A 16,039-nucleotide genomic window follows, 5' to 3' on the forward strand; every position below is an offset into this window, starting at 1 on the left:
AACTGAGTTGGTCTGGCAATTTTATGCTGGGGGTAATTTCAACCCACCACAATTTTCTTATTGATTGCCAGACCAGGAGCCCCTTCAGAGGCTGCAGCAAAACCTTTGCTGTTCAGTGCCAGATGAGTTTGTCCAGATTGCACTGCAAATGTGTTGCTTAGACAGGGTGAGGCAGGAGCTGGCTGTTTTAATTTCATTTTCTCTTTCCAGTCCTCTATGAAGGAGTCAGATAATGCTGAAACTGCAGACAAGCCAATCCTATGTGCAATAAGAACGCCTGATGTGCCAACAGAAAAAAGTAATACAAGAGGTAAGTGCTGTTGCACTGAGGAGGGGCCACATCCTGCATTACTGCAGACACAGAAGTCTATTTATGAAAGCACAAACTAATTGAAAGTTAAAGGTATAGATGCAGAGGAACAAAAGTGGAGATTACAGTTCCCAGCACTGAGACTACCTCCACTGAACAAACTATCCTCTGTATAGTACAGAGATGTTAAAAGGTCAATAGGATGAGGGATTCTGAGCCAGCAGAAGGGGAAGATCATCTCCTTTGATGCTGAAAAGCTTACATTGCTGCTTCTACATTGGTCCTCTCACAGGTGTGTTTGGATGGCAATAAATGGAGCCACAGAATGTAACCAATCTGGTGACAGAATTTATCCTCCTGGGCTTCAGTCACAGTCATAAGATTCAGCAGTTCCTCTTCATCATCTTTTTCGTTGTCTACCTGATGGCCTTGTTGGGAAACATCACCATCCTCACCACTGTTATCACTGACTACCACTTGCACACCCCTATGTACTTCTTTTTGGCCAACTTAGCACTCACAGATGTCACTGAATCATCAGTGAGCTCCCCCACCCTCCTATGAGGTCTCCTCTCCCAGCACAGAACTGTTCCATTCAAGGAGTGCATGTCCCACATGTTTCTGTTCCACTTCATTGGTGGTGCTCACTTCCTCCTGCTGGCAGTGGTGGCAGCTGATCGCTATGTGGCCATCAGCCAGCCCTTGCAGTACCTGATGCTAATGAACCGTGAGGTCTGCTTAGGTCTAGTGGCAGCGGCGTGGGCAGGTGGATTTGTTCACTCTGCAACACAGATTGCTCTGCTCCTCCCTTTACCTTACTGTGGTCCTAACACCCTAGACAGTTTCCACTGTGATGTCCCACAAGTACTGAAAGTGGCCTGCACAGACACCTACCTGCCAGAGCTGCTGATGGTTTCAAATGGGGGCCTGCTCCTAGTACTAATTTTTGTCCTGCTGCTGATTTCATACAGTGCCACCTTGGTCAAGATGCGGAGGCAGCTCACCAAAGGAAAGCACAAAGCTTTGTCTACCTACATAGCACAGATCATGGCAGTAAGCCTGACCTTCATTCCAGGAATATTCATCTATGCTCGGCCCTTCACGACCTCTGAACTGGACAAAGTGGCCTCCATCTTCTTCTCTGTGCTTGTTCCAGTGCTGAATCCCATGGTCTGCACCCTGAGAAACACTGAAATGAAAAACGCCATCAGGAGACTTATTTCTAGGGTTCTGTACTAAGGAGGCAAAGGAAAAGCTTCACTTCCTACCATCAGTCTTTCTTTGCAGGTGCTGTAACCTGGCATTTTTGAAACACTTGAGCTTTCAGGAAGGACTCCTGCAGGTGGGAAATCCTTCCTGGAGAGCTAAGTCAGAGGAAATCCAACTAGGTCCTTTTACAATCTGTGGAGTCTAGAGCAGATTGCATCTTGTTAGCACTAAATCAGATGTGCTGAATCTTCCTCTGAAATTAGTTTCAGCAGTAAAGGGAACCTGTGAATGTCTAATGCTTGGTGACTGCTTTATTTTGAAAACTTTACATCCTTGCCAGATACAAAGCAGATCAAGTTGCATGTACTTCTGATCATCTGGAACAGAGTATTTATAGATTCACTGAGAAGTCTACTGGATGTGCTGCCATTCAGCAGGACTTGGACAGGATGGAGAGTTGGGCAGGGAGATATTTAATGAAATACAGCAAGGACAAGGGTAGAGTCCTGCATCTGAGAAAGAACAACCCCATGGAACAGTACAGGTCGGGGGCTGATCTGCTGAAGGGCAATGCAAAGGAGAGAGATCTGGGCGGGGGGAGGGGGGAAGGGTTGCTGGTGGAGAGAAGGATGCCCAAGAGCCAGCAATGTGCTCTTGTGTCCAAGAAGGTCAATGGCATCCTGGGGTGCATTAGAAGTGCATGAGTAGGTTGAGAGAGGTTCTCCTGCCCCTGGTGAGGCTGCATCTTGAATATTGTGTCCAGTTCTGGGCCTCTCAGTTCAAGAAGAACCTCAGGGATCTGCTTGAGAGAATCCAGCACAAAGCCACAGAGCTGCTTCAGGCAGTGGAACATCTCCCTCTGAGCACAGGCTGAGGGAGCTGGGGCTTGGAGCTTGGAGCAGAGGAGCCTGAGGGCTGCCCTCATTGCTGGGGATAAAGATGTGCAGGGCTGGAGCTAGGCTCTGTTCAGGGATGTTCAAGGACAGCATAAGGGTCACTGGGGGCAAGCTGGAGAAGAGGAGGTGCCATGGGAATAGAAGGGAAAACTTTGTCCCTGTGAGGGTGCTGGAGGCCTGTAGCAGGCTGCCCAGGGAAGTTCTGGAGTCTCCTTCTCTGGAGAGCTTCCAAACCCACCTGGATGTGTTCCTGTGACCTGCCCTGGGTGACCTTGCTCCGGCAGGGGGTTGGACTGGATGATCTCTGGAGGTCCCTTCCAACCCCTAACAATCTGTGATTCTGTGATTCTTCATGGGTGTATAAAAGCATCTCCCTTTCCTTTCCTATGAGATCTTTGTTCTTGCTGCCTTAAGACTTCTGTATATTTGTAACTTTTCCATTTTCCTAGTGTGTGATGACTGTTTCTTACAGCCTCTCTACACCTGTTCCTTCATGTGTTGAATAACACTTCCATATGTGGATGACTTTATTAAGATACCCAGGAACATTTTTATTCTCATGAGCACATTGTGCCTGATTGTCCACTAAGGGTTTGGTTGCACCATGCAGTTATAATCTAAAGCAGCAATTCATTCAGTCTGACAGACAGCAACTGTCTTACTGCTCTGGGTACATGCTGATTGCTGCACTCCCTTGGACTGGGATTGCCTGTATCAGGTGAACCACGATGGAAGAAGGTAGGATCAATTTTTTTTTCAAACAAATGAGCACACTCTGGGGAGACTTCCCTGGAGTCAGCAGGTCAAGGAACATGAGGGGTTTAGGATCACAGACAAGATCTGGAAACCTGCTTGTGAGACCCCACCTCAAATACTGCATCCAGTTCTGGTGTCCTCAGCATAAGAAGGACACAGAGCTGCTGGAGAGAGTCCAGGGGAGGCCACAAAGGTGATCCAAGGACTGGAGCAGCTCCGCTGTGAGGACAGACTGAGGGAGCTGGGGGTGTTCAGCATAGAGAAGAGAAGACTCTGGGGGACCTCGAAGCTGCCTTCCAATAGCTGAAGGGGTCCTCCAGGAAGGCTGCAGATGAACTTTTCTTGAGGGTGTCTAGAGTCAGGCCAAGGGGGAATGGTTTGAAGCTGAGTGAAGCTGTTTTGGATTTTGAGTAATTTTATTTCATCTGTTATCGGTATGATTGTCTACAGATGGGCCGTTTCCTGCATTATAGACAAGATTGTGAGATATGTGGCATATAAGTAATTTCTTTGGGTTAAGAACAAGTTACTGAATGTTGGTGAATTCTGTTGTGGTCTTATTGGGCTAAGAAGATATGGTAACTCAACTATGAATCTGCTAGCAGACACATTTGAGTTTGTTACTCCTCTTACAACTATGGAGGATCTTTGGAACCAGTGGTACCCTGTGGTATCTTGTGCTAGCCTTAATTTTGTTGTTTCTTGGAATGATCATATGGCTACTGATAGCACTGTGTCAAGAAAGACATAAGGCTACTCGCTCTTCCGACCTGCGTAGATGTAAGAGGAAATATAGAAAAGCTCAGAGAGGTTCGGAATTGGTTTCTGGTTCTGATTACAATGACCAGGAAATCACAGTTCAGGTTTGTGAGAAAGATGCCGACAGCCTTGACTCAGAGCCAGCAGCAGTAGCTGCAGGACCTTTGCCAGAATCTGAGATAACAGACTCGGGTACACAGGCAGACATAGTTACACAGACAGACTCGATTACACAGGCAGAGAGGGGTACACGGGCAGACATGGCTACACAAACAGACACAGTTGCGCAGAGAGAAATGGCTGTGCAGACAGACATAGTTACACAGAGAGAAATGGTTGCGCAGACAGACATAGTTACACAGAGAGAAATGGTTGCGCAGGCAGACATAGCTGTGCAGGCAGACACCATTAACGAGGCACAGTCTCCTCCTTCTCCCTCTGCTGCCCAGACGGATGCAGCAGTGGCTGCAGGATCTCAAAGCACACCTCCTGCCAACCCTGCACAGACTCCCTCTGCTCCTGCTAACCCTGCACAAAATTCCTCTACTCCTTCCAACGCTGCTCCTGCTAACTCTGCTGTGAATGTGAAAGCTCAACCAGTGAATTTGGTTGCCACTATCAGCAAAAAGCACAAAGGAGCTGCAGGAGGCGATGCAGATGCTGCAGGAGATGGTGCAAATGGAGATAAGGGTCCTTCTACTCAGGGTCCCTCTGTTAAGAAAGATCCTTCTGGTGAGGAAGAGAAGGTTAGCCTTAAAACTCTGGCAGACCTCTTGAGACCCCACATGGATGATGGAGATGTAGACCCTGCTAAATTAGCAACTTCTGCCAGTGCCTCTGAACTCAAGGAAATTCAACGGAGGATTACAATAGGATTATGGGGACAGCGACCTCAGGATGATGATGATGATGATGATGATGATGATGATGATGATGATGATGATGATGATGGTGACGATGACATACAGTCAGCTAATGCACCCAGACAGGAAATTAGACATGTGAGGAAGGATTACATCAGAGGAGATAATGAGCCAGTCCTGTCTTGGCTAGCCAGGTGTTTTGATATGGGAGCCCCAGCATTGGTGGTAGGCGACAAGTCGGCCTCTCAGTTGGGGATGCTCTCAAAGGATACTGGCATAGACAGGCATCTAGGCAAGTGCATTGGTAAACTTTCTCTGTGGGCACGCCTCCTACTGGCAGTCTCGCTGAGGTACCCCAGCAGAGATGATTTACCATGGAACCCTAAGCCTTGGACCACAATAGCTGAGGGAATCAAGCGTCTGAGAGAATTTGCTGTGAGAGAAATAATATATGGAGATCATAAGACTCTGAATCCTGATGAAATTCCTGTTGGAACAGGCCTTGCCAAAAAGCTCATTAAGCTTGCTCCTCCTAATTATGCTACTATTCTGGCAAGCAGAATTGTGGCAAGAAATTATGGTGGAGTGCCTCCCACTGTTGGCCATTTCACTGACCAAATGAGGCAATTGGAGGATAGTCTTGCACGTACTTCTTTGGTTTCAGCCATTGAAACTTTGTCTGGAGAAATGAAGAATTGCATGAAAGAGCTGAAGGAGGAACTTAAAACCTCCATATCCAACTTTATGAAGGGGGATGATTCTGATTCCTCTTCCTCCAGATGGATACAAGTTTCAGCTTGTAGGAAACAGGAAACAGACGTGCTCCAAAGAGGCCATTCCAGAATACGTCAAACCAAAACAGACAGCAGAAGCAATCACATGGCAGTATCTGGATAAATTTGCATGATCAATTGGTTGAGAACATGAACAGATGGGATGGTCAACCAACTTCTGATCTTTTCAAGAGGTTACGGGAGCTGCAGAGGGGCAGATCCCGAGATAGCAATACCAGGAGGGTAGCTGTCGCTTCCTCAGTTTCCCAGAACAACTCTAATAGCTCCAACAGTGATCCTAATTCTGATGCTGGACGTTGTGCGAGCTGTACATGTGGAGGTAATCCCCACCATTAGGGGTGCCCTGCCTTCCACCAGGGGGACGTAAGGGATAATGGAGATAACAGAATCTATTGGGATGTGTACATCCAGTGGCCTGGCACTTCAAAATTTCAGAAGTACAGGGCCTTGGTTGACACAGGAGCTCAGTGCACCATAATACCATCAAATTATCAAGGGGGAGAATCTCTAACTATTCAGGGAGTCACTAGTGGATCTCAAGAGTTAAGATAGAGGTTGACATAAGTTTAACTGGGAAACAGTGGAAGAAACATACTATTGTAATAGGACCTAATGCACCTTGTATTTTGGGAATTGATTTTCTGAGAGAAGGGCGTTTTAAAGACCCTAAGGGTTATAAATGGGCTTTTGGAATAGCAACTGTAGAAATTGATGGAGGAAAATTGAAGTTGTCCATTAGACCTGAGCTTTCAGATGAATCTGCAGTTGTGGGACAACATGAGATAGAGGATGTGAAGCTGCCAGTTGCTTCTCAAACTGTGCATCACAGACAATACAGAACTAACCGTGACTCTTTGGTGCCCATTCAAAACTTGATTTGTCAGTTGGAGAGTCAGAAGGTCATCAGCAAAACTCATTCACCTTTCAACAGTCCAATCTGGCCTGTGAGAAAGCAGAATGGAGAGTGGCGTCTGACAGTTGATTTCCGTGCCTTGAACGAAGTAATTCCACCCATGAGTGCAGCTGTACCAGACATGATGGAACTCCAATATGAGCTGGAATCCAAGCAGGCCAAATGGTATGCTACCATAGACATTGCTAATGCTTGCTTCTCTATTCCCATAGCAGAGGAATGCAGGCCTCAGTTTGCTTTCACCTGGAGAGGCATTCAATACACATTCAATCGTTTGCCCCAGGGGTGGATTCACAGTTTAACCATCTGCCATGCAGTGATCCATGATGCTTTGGAGAAAGGTGGAGCTCCAGAACACATTCAGTTCATCAATGACATCATCGTCTGGGGTGAGACTGCTGAAGAAGTCTTCGAGAAAGGTAACAAAATCACTGACATTCTCTTGCAAGCCGGTTTTGCTGTCAAGCGAGACAAGGTAAAAGGACCTGCCAGAGAAATCCAGTTTCTGGGAGTGCGGTTGCAAGATGGTCGCCGTCACATCCCAATGGATGTGATAAACAGAGTCTCCACAATGGCAAATCCCATCAATAAGAAAGAAACTCCGCGTTTCTTAGGCATAGTGGGATTTTGGAGACTGCACATTCCTGGATACAGTCAGATTGTGAAACCTCTATATGATGTGACTCGAAAGAGAAACAGTTTCCAATGGGGTCCTGAGCAACAAGCAGCCTTTGACCAGATCAAGTGAGAGGTAGTCCAAGCGATGGGTCTGGGACCTGTCTGAACTGGTCCAGATATTAAGAACATTCTGTACTTATGGCAAAGAGCTCCAGGGGAGACACGAGGACATCCTCTCGGTTTCTGGGGTCGTGGCTACAGAGGCTCAGAGTCAAACTACACTCCAACAGAGAAAGAGATTTTAGCTGCTTGTGAAGGAGTGAAAGCTGCTTCTGAAGTGATTTGAACTGAGTCACAACTTCTTCTAGCTCCTAGATTGCCAGTTCTGAATTGGATGTTCAAAGGTAAAGGTTCTTCACTACATCATGCAACAGATGCTACCTGGTCTAAGTAGATGGCTTTGATAACACAGAGAGCTCGAATGGGAAATCTTGAAAGGCCTGGTTTGGTGGAGGTGATCACAAACTGGCCAGAAGGCACAAAGTGTGCAAAACCTCCAGAGGAGAGAGTAACTCGCGCTGAGGAAGCCCCTCCTTACAGTGATCTGTCTGATGATGAAAAGAGATATGCTTTGTTCACAGACGGTTCCTGTCGTCTTGTTGGGAACAAGCGGAGATGGAAATCTGCAGTGTGGAGCCCAACGCGCAGAGTTGCAGAAGCGAGAGATGGAGAAGGAGAATCCAGTCAATTTGCAGAGGTAAAAGCTCTCCAGCTAGCTCTTAACGTAGCTGAACGTGAGAAATGGCCAAAGCTTTATCTCTACACTGACTCGTGGATGGTAGCCAATGCCTTGTGGGGTTGGCTGAAAGACTGTAAAAAGAATGGCTGGCAGAGGAAAGGAAAGCCTATCTGGGCTGCAGATCTGTGGCAAGACATTGCTGCTCACACTGAGAGAATCACAGTGAAAGTGAGACATATCGATGCTCACATTCCTAAGAGCAAAGCTACAGAGGAACAACAACACAACCATCAGGCAGATCTAGCTGCAAGAGTTTCCCAGGTGGACACAAACTCTGATCCTGATTCTGATCTTGACTGGAAACACCGAGGTGAGCTGTTCTTAGCTCGGTGGGCCCATGACTCGTCAGGACATCAAGGCAGAAATGCAACCTACCGATGGGCTCGTGACAGATCCACTGACATTTCCATGGATGCTATCACACAAGTCATTCATGACTGTGACATTTGTGCTGCTATTAAGCAGGCAAAGCGGATCAAGCCCTTGTGGTACGGTGACCGATGGTCCAAGTACAAGTATGGTGAAGCCTGGCAGATTGACTACATCACTCTACCTCGTTCTCCATCTGGTAAGCAGTATGTGCTGACTATGGTAGAGGCAAGCACTGGATGGCTGGAAACTTATCCAGTTCCTCATGCAACTGCACGTAACACCATTCTTGGTCTGGAAAGAGAAATCCTGTGGAGACACGGAACTCCAGAGAGGATCGAGTCAGACAACAGAACTCATTTCAAGAACAATCTTGTAAAAAAACTGGGCCAAAGAGCATTGCATCGAGTGGATATTCCACACTCCCTACTATGCAACAGCTGCAGGGAAGATCGAACGCTACAACGGTTTACTGAAAACCACTCTCAAAGCCATGGGGGGTGGATCTTTAAAAAACTGGGAGAAACATTTAGCACAAGCAACCTGGTTAGTGAATAGTAGAGGTTCAGTGAATCGAGCTGGACCTGCCCAATCAGATTTGTTGCAAAAGGAAGAAGGTGATAGAGTTCCTGTTATCAGAGAAAAGAATCTGTTAGGCAAAACTGTTTGGGTATTTTCTCCTTCAGGAGAGGCCAAACCTGTCTGAGGGGTGGTTTCTGCTGAAGGTCCTGGTCACACCTATTGGGTGATGCAAGAAAATGGTGAAATTCAGGGTATTCCACAAAGAAATCTAACTTTGGCTGAGAGAGGTTAAATTCAGAGTGTTGCGCAGATACAGCATCACGCCCAAGAGGAGAGTCCATGACATCTACGGTGAACCCTGAGAGCCCTGAGTCACCTGAGAGTCCTTGTTCCTTTCTTCGCTCCATCTGCGAAGAAACAAGCTGTTTGCTGTTTTTCCTGTGATTTGACTCTTTTGAATCATCTAAATCTGAGATAGCCAGAATGGACTATGATCTTTATTCACCTATTCTTGTAGATATTATTTTAGATTAGATAAATGGTAGTAGCAGCCAATGGAATTGTTTAGAAGGGGTGGACTGTGATGGTTTGAAACTGTCTTTTTAATTTTTCCTTGCAAAGTTCAGAACAGAGAAAGTGAAAGAATGTAAATAAGTCACTATTGGCTGTAAGAAAGGAAAATAACGATTGTTCTAAACACTTCCATTGGATAGATAGAAATGTTTAAGAACTATTACCCAAAACAAAGTGGGCATTCTGCACATTCTGCGTTCTGCAGTGGGGGCAGTTGCTGGGCTGTCTGGCTGCTGTTTCTTCTTCTCTTCTGGCTGAAGATAACACCCTGACCTTGGCAGCTAAGTTAACAACTTTCTGATCTAACTAACTCTGCTTTCTGTCCAAGGGGGATCTGGGGGGGAAGCTCCTGGGAGAGGGAGGCCCCTTTGGGAAGGGTCCCCTTGGGGGGGAAGCAAAGGGAGATCGGTTGTGCTTTTCTGTTGATTGTATATATTTGTAAATGTTGTGAATTTTGTATATTTGTACATATTCATTGCATTTCTCTGCTTGTAAATACAGCCTTCATTTGCTTCCAGACTGGGCTAGCCTGGTTATTGTCGGTAAGGGGGGGAATTTCAGCTCACACCGACACACTTTTTATTTTTGGCGCCCAACATGGTGCTCGATTGCTTGTATGATTTATTCCTGCTCAGATTAGGAAGCAAAATGATTGCTTCCTAATCTAAAATGATTGCTTCCTAATCTAAAATGATTGCTTTCTAATCTGAGAGAATTGTTTAGAACAATAGTTATTTTGCTTTCTTACACCCAATAGTGACTTATTTACACTCTTTCACTTTCTCTGTTATGAACTTTGCAAGGAAAAATTAAAAAGACAGTTTCAAACCATCACACTGAGGCAGAGCAGGCTTGGAGTGGAGCTGAGGAAGAAGTTCTTCAGTACGAGGCTGGTGAGACTCTGGAACAGGCTGCCCAGGGAGGTTGTGGATGTCCTCTCCCTGGGGTTGGTCAAGGCCAGGTTGAATGAGGCCAGCAGGAACAGGGAGGTGATCATCCCCCTGTGCTCAGCACTGGGGAGCCCAGACCTCGAGTTCAGTTCTGTGAAGAAATTGATTCAGGGATGAGCTCTCCAGATCCGGACACCAGAGATATAGTATCTCTGTTGGGCAGTAAACCCTGGGAGCAAAGTGCAGCTGTGTGAAAGAAAACACAGACAGATTGGCTCCCTAGAAGACCACAGTGACCTGTAGGGGTTACATGGTGACCTGATAACAAGAACAAAGCAAAGCCTGGGACAGAATTATGGACCCCCCTTATCTCTTGCTTGACGGTTGCTTAAGCCTTGGAAAAAATACATGCGTTTGTGTGATACTTTCTCTCTGTAGCCAATCATGAATTTACAACTGCAGTATGGACATACTAATGACCAATTACAAGCTGCCTTCTGATATTATGTTAACCTATATAAAGAAAAAGCTTTGTACAATAAATTGACGCTTGGCTTGCATCAGGCCTCGTCCCGTCTCTCAATCACAGCAGTTCTGGGCCCCCCACTGCAGGAAAAACATTGAGGGGCTGAAGCAGGTCTGGAGAAGGGCAATGAAACTGGAGAAGGGCAATGAGACTGGAGAAGGGCAATGAGACTGGAGAAGAGCCTGGAGCACCTGGGCTATGAGGAGGGGCTGAGGGAGCTGGGGGTGTTCAGGCTGGAGAAGAGGAGGCTGAGGGGAGACCTCATTGCTCACTACAGCTCCCTGAAGGGAGGTTGAAGCAAGGAGGGGTCAGCCTCTGCTCCTTGATGTCAAGCAACAGGACCAGAGGAAATGGTCAGGGGAGGCTCAGGCTGCATGCTAGGAAATACTTCTTCACTGGAAGGGTTCTCAGACACTGGAACAGGCTACCCAAGGCAGTTCTGGAGTCACCATCCTTTGGAGTGTTCAAGCCCTGTGTGGACCTAGCACATAGGGACTTGATTTATTGTTGACCCTGGGTCAAGGGTTGGACTGGATGAGCTTGGAGTGTATTCTGTGAGTCTGTGATATTTGAACAGGGATGTTAATGGATGTGTGCACATATACTGCCCTAAGAAAATAACCAGCCAGTCACATACCCATACAGGGTATAACAGCATCAAAATCAGCAGACCCAGAAGCAAGGAGCAGCAGAACTACACAGCCAAGTGACCGGAGGAAGACAGGACTTCATGTCAGGTGGGATGTGACTGTGAGTGAGGTGAGGTGAGGTGTGAGGTGAGGTGAGGTGAGGTGTGAGGTGAGGTGAGGTGAGGTGAGGTGTGAGGTGAGGTGAGGTGAGGTGAGGTTTCCACTGCCAGGTGGGGTCCTGACACCTGTCACTTCTCATCCAGGATGAGGGTTGCATTTTGGCTAATCATGCAGGCAGGGTAAGTTCTACTGAGTTACTTTGGTCTTAAAGAAAGCCTCAGAAGTCCCAGAAAACAGCCAAATCCATCAATTGATGTATTGCTGATGTAGTAGCTGCTGCTTCACTCTAAAACCACAACACCAATCTTCAGCATTGTTGTGTTGCTTTTTGAATTCAGCTTCTAAGAGACCCCTTAGAAGTCTGCGTTGAGTTTATTTTGTTTGGTGCCCTGACAGAGGGTTTTAGTTCCTATCCCTCTCTGTATGCAATATGTAATGTAGAACAAGTAATGATGGATAAAGAAACAGTGGATTTGATTGCACCTAGCTGGAGCCATGCAGGTGGTATGTCCTTAACTCTCAGCTACCCACCCTTCGTATGCAGTGAAAAGAAACACCTCCATGTCCTGATTCCTTTGACCCCTTTTATACACTGCTGCCACAAATCAAAAGAAACATTTTGGGGAAAGAGAGAAAGAAATGTGAGAAATGATGTGGTGGGTTGAAATTACCCCCCACTAATTAGAATTAATAAAACAAAATAAAATTGCCAGACTAGCTCAGTGGGATGGAGGCAAATGAAGCTCTATTTACAAGCAACGCTGCTATCTAGAAATATGAAATGCAATGAACACATACAAATATACAATGTTTACACATATGTACAATTTATAAACAATACAAGAACCCCCCTGGACAAAACCAGGGGGTTACCAATAGCTTCCTCCTCTCCATCCCCTTCACAAGAGAAAAGATAAAAGCAGAGAGTAGCTTGTTGGTCACTTAGCCACAACATGAATGCAGCCAAGGTCTGCAAGAATCAAGCAAAAGCTTCCAGGTAGTATCAGCTAGAGCAAAGAAGCCGAGAAAAAGAGAAAGTTAGGTTATACAATTAACTTTATGTTAGTTATCAGACCAATGGGATTATTTAGACCTTATCATTATTTTTCTTTTGCATCCAATGGTAATTTGTTTACATTCTACCACTTTCTACTCAAGATCTGTGGAAAATTTCCTAGGCATCAGCCTAAAACTGCCACAAATGAGGAGTGAGAATTAGAATGGGGCACGGGGAAAGATGTTGAAGGTCTTTGTTTTACAGTTCCTAAAAGTCTCTTTGTCAGTGGGCAATGGAGAACTCGTCCTGGATACTCACAGAATACAGCAAATAAAGTGATCTCAAGAGTTCTGGGTGAGAATTTTCTGTTCTGTTCACTCCCAGATGAGGAATGCAAAGTCAGAGGTTGTGAGTTCTTATGTTTCCCAATAGCAAAGATTGCCAGCCCTGTAAAACCAGAATTAATCCTAAGTAGGTTGTAAGGTACCTCTAGAGGTCACCTGATCCTGGAATACTATATGCTAAAAAAATTACTTAGTAAATACTAATAAAAAGTGTAAATAAGGTGATGCACCTTAGAGCTTTTGTTAACCCCCTGGGTACTCCAGACTCACAGCTGCTGCCACCATTATGTAAGCTTCAGCCCTGGAAGTAGGAACAGCCTGCACACTCTGCAGAGCTGAAGAAAGCATTATCTAGAGAATGCCAGAGAGAGCCTTCTTCATCCTTTGGCATACAATGTTCATCCTCTGTCACCAGGTGGTGAGTGAAGCAGCTGAGGTCACAGGCAGCCTGCTTGTATTCTCTGGTGCTAGTGCTGACAGTCAGGAGGGAGACCAGAGAGTGATTCTGGTGTTTAGAAGTGATGAAGCTCTGGTGCAGGGCATGGCAGTGCTAAACACATGGATGTGGGGGAGAGGATTCTTGGCCAGAAGAGCAGGACCTGTAGTCAGAATGACGAACTAGCAACAGTGCTCCCAAAAGGGAGATGCATATTGAAGCTATTAGCAGCTGTTTGCAGGACTTCAAAGCTGGCATTGCAAACGCTTCAGAGCCCTGGTGTGCAGTGAAGCTGGGAGTTGGGTAGCTGAAGAGCTGTTGGTGCTTGGGAAGACAGAGGATGAGAGATGGAGGGATCAGGGGAGTTTAGGTCTCAGCTGTCTTGTAGTCATACACAATTCAGGGAGGGCTGATTAAAACAGTGAGGAAGAGTAGTACCACAGGCAATATGGTTCCCATCCCAGCACAAGGGCTTGAGGTGCTGCCTACTCACTTCTCATGAGGATAAAGGACACTGTTTTCCAGGTGTGTTTAGATAATTGAGTTTTGTGTTTCCAGTGCTCTGTTGACTTCATTTGACACTTAGACACCACTGTGGGATTTCTCTGGAGAAAGATGGAAGTCTGAACGTGACCTAGACATCCTCAACTGCCTTGGAAGACAACTGGGAAAAATTAAATGTTTTGGAAAATACTTGAACTGATACATGGTAGAGAAAATTCAGGATGGAATTAGTCATTCCCTGAGCTGGCTATGCTGAGAGAATTCAGTATAAAAGGATTTTAACTTCTTTAACTGCAAACAACTTTGCAGCTGCCAGATGAATTGATCCAAGGGATTCATGGACCTTCCTTCAGACGTGCGTGAACACTCTGTGCTTTCCTTTGATCATCAGTGCATGTGATTTAGGTTAGTTATGTGATTTTAGAGTGCATTTTGTACAGCTCTTTTTAGCTGTCAGTTATTCAGAAGAACACAGTTATACACCCACAGGTATAACCAAGAAGTTATTTGGCACTGCAAGCCTGCAGGCTGAGGGCTTTGTGGTTGAGTTACTTAACTGCCTTATCCACTGGTATGCCAAACCTTTGCTTTTGTCTTTCTTCCCTTGTTGTGTATTTGGCTTTGTGGCATTATCACTGACTTGGACTTTTTAATAGCATCTCTTTGTTTTCTCTTTGTGGAAATTAGGTGGTGTCCTTTAACCCACTGCTGTGTGAGCAGCTTTGGCCACAGTGTGATAGCTCAGAAATTGTCGGCCTCAGCAAAAAGTTCCCAAATGCAGAGAAATATCAAAAACCGTGTAAAGGGTATGATTTCTGTTAGACTGCACGAAGGTGAATCAAGTGATGCATGCACCAGAGCAGCAAACATAGTATGGGAAAGGTGTAGAATTAAACCTGTCTGCCCTGGAAGGACCTGTCTGCTCTTGCCAGCTGGAGAGGCAGTACAACATGACTAGCTGAGATATAGCCATCCACAAAAATCAGCCCATCCATGGAAGAAAGGGCTGATACTTTAGCTCTTAGATTCCATCCAGGTGCCAGTTCCCAGAGCACAAACAAAGAACATCTGATAAAATGTGGACATTTCCAGTTCACGTTTCCAGTAAAATGCCCAAGATAATCAGAATCTAAATTAGTGCTTTCAAGTATCTTAGGGTTAAGAGTTCCCTAAAGCCAGGAAATAGGTAAAGGGTGAGAATTTTAGGTGATGTAAGTGTGGCCCAGGTTGCAGATTTTGCAGTGGTCTTTGTTTTATTCTATTATTAATCTGTTTTTCAGTGATCTGCAGAGCAGAAATGAAGCACAGAACTATACAGTTACAGAGTTCGTTCTGTTGGGATTGTCCCCAAACCATGAAGTCCAGATGACTCTCTTTTTCTTCTTCTTAATCTTCTACATGGTCATTCTGCCAGGCAATGTCCTCATCATCCTCACAGTCTGGAGGGACTCCCAACTGAGGTCTCCCATGTATTTCTTCCTGGCCAATTTGACATTCCTGGACATCTGCTACTGTTCTGTGACCCCACCCAAAATGCTGGCTGACTTCTTCTCACACCGTAAGACCATTTCCTACAATGCCTGCATGGCCCAGATTTTCTTCCTCCACTTCCTGGGAGCAGCTGAAGCTTTCCTGCTCATAGCCATGGCCTATGACTGCTACATAGCTGTTTGCAAACCTCTTCACTACACCAGGCTTATGAACAGGGGGGTGTGCTGTGTCCTAGTTGGAGCTTCATGGGGACGGGGCTTCCTCCATGGCATCATTCTACTTGCATTCAGCATCCACCTCCCCTTATGTGGTCCCAACATCCTGAACAACTTCTTCTGTGATATCCACCAGCTGGTCAACCTTGGCCTGTGGCAACACTTACACAGTGGAGCTTTTGATGTTCCTCAACAACGGAGCTATTATCGTCGTGTGCTTTGTACTTCTCCTAATGTCCTACACTGCTCTTTTGCTGAAGCTCCAGACACAGTCCTCCAAGGCAAAGAACAAAGTAGCCTCCACCTGCATTTCCCACATCATTGTGGTTTTTGTCATGTGGGGCCCAGCCGTGTACATCTATAGTTTACCTTTCCAAGCTGTCCCAAGGGAAAAAGTTGTTGCTGTTTTCCACACAGTTGTCTTCCCCTTGACTAACCCCATGATCTACACCTGGCGTAACCAGGAGATCAAAGGCTTAATGTGGAAGCTGGTCAGCAAAGCATGA

At 45.9% G+C, this 16,039-nt stretch overlaps 2 protein-coding genes across 2 annotated transcripts; both read left to right on the forward strand.

The window, feature by feature from the left end:
• The first annotated feature begins 622 nt into the window (after window positions 1–622).
• On the forward strand, window positions 623–1,736 carry LOC128978578 (olfactory receptor 4D1-like). The gene is given in 1 exon segment (XM_054396519.1): window positions 623–1,736. A coding segment is annotated over 1 exon segment (927 nt). The 3' UTR covers window positions 1,550–1,736.
• A 9,978-nt stretch (window positions 1,737–11,714) lies between these two features.
• On the forward strand, window positions 11,715–16,039 carry LOC128978517 (olfactory receptor 734-like). The gene is given in 3 exon segments (XM_054396457.1): window positions 11,715–11,725; window positions 15,108–15,678; window positions 15,680–16,039. Coding segments are annotated over 3 exon segments (942 nt in total).

This window comes from Indicator indicator, chromosome 37, assembly GCF_027791375.1.
Source record: "Indicator indicator isolate 239-I01 chromosome 37, UM_Iind_1.1, whole genome shotgun sequence".
Lineage (NCBI taxonomy): Eukaryota > Metazoa > Chordata > Aves > Piciformes > Indicatoridae > Indicator > Indicator indicator.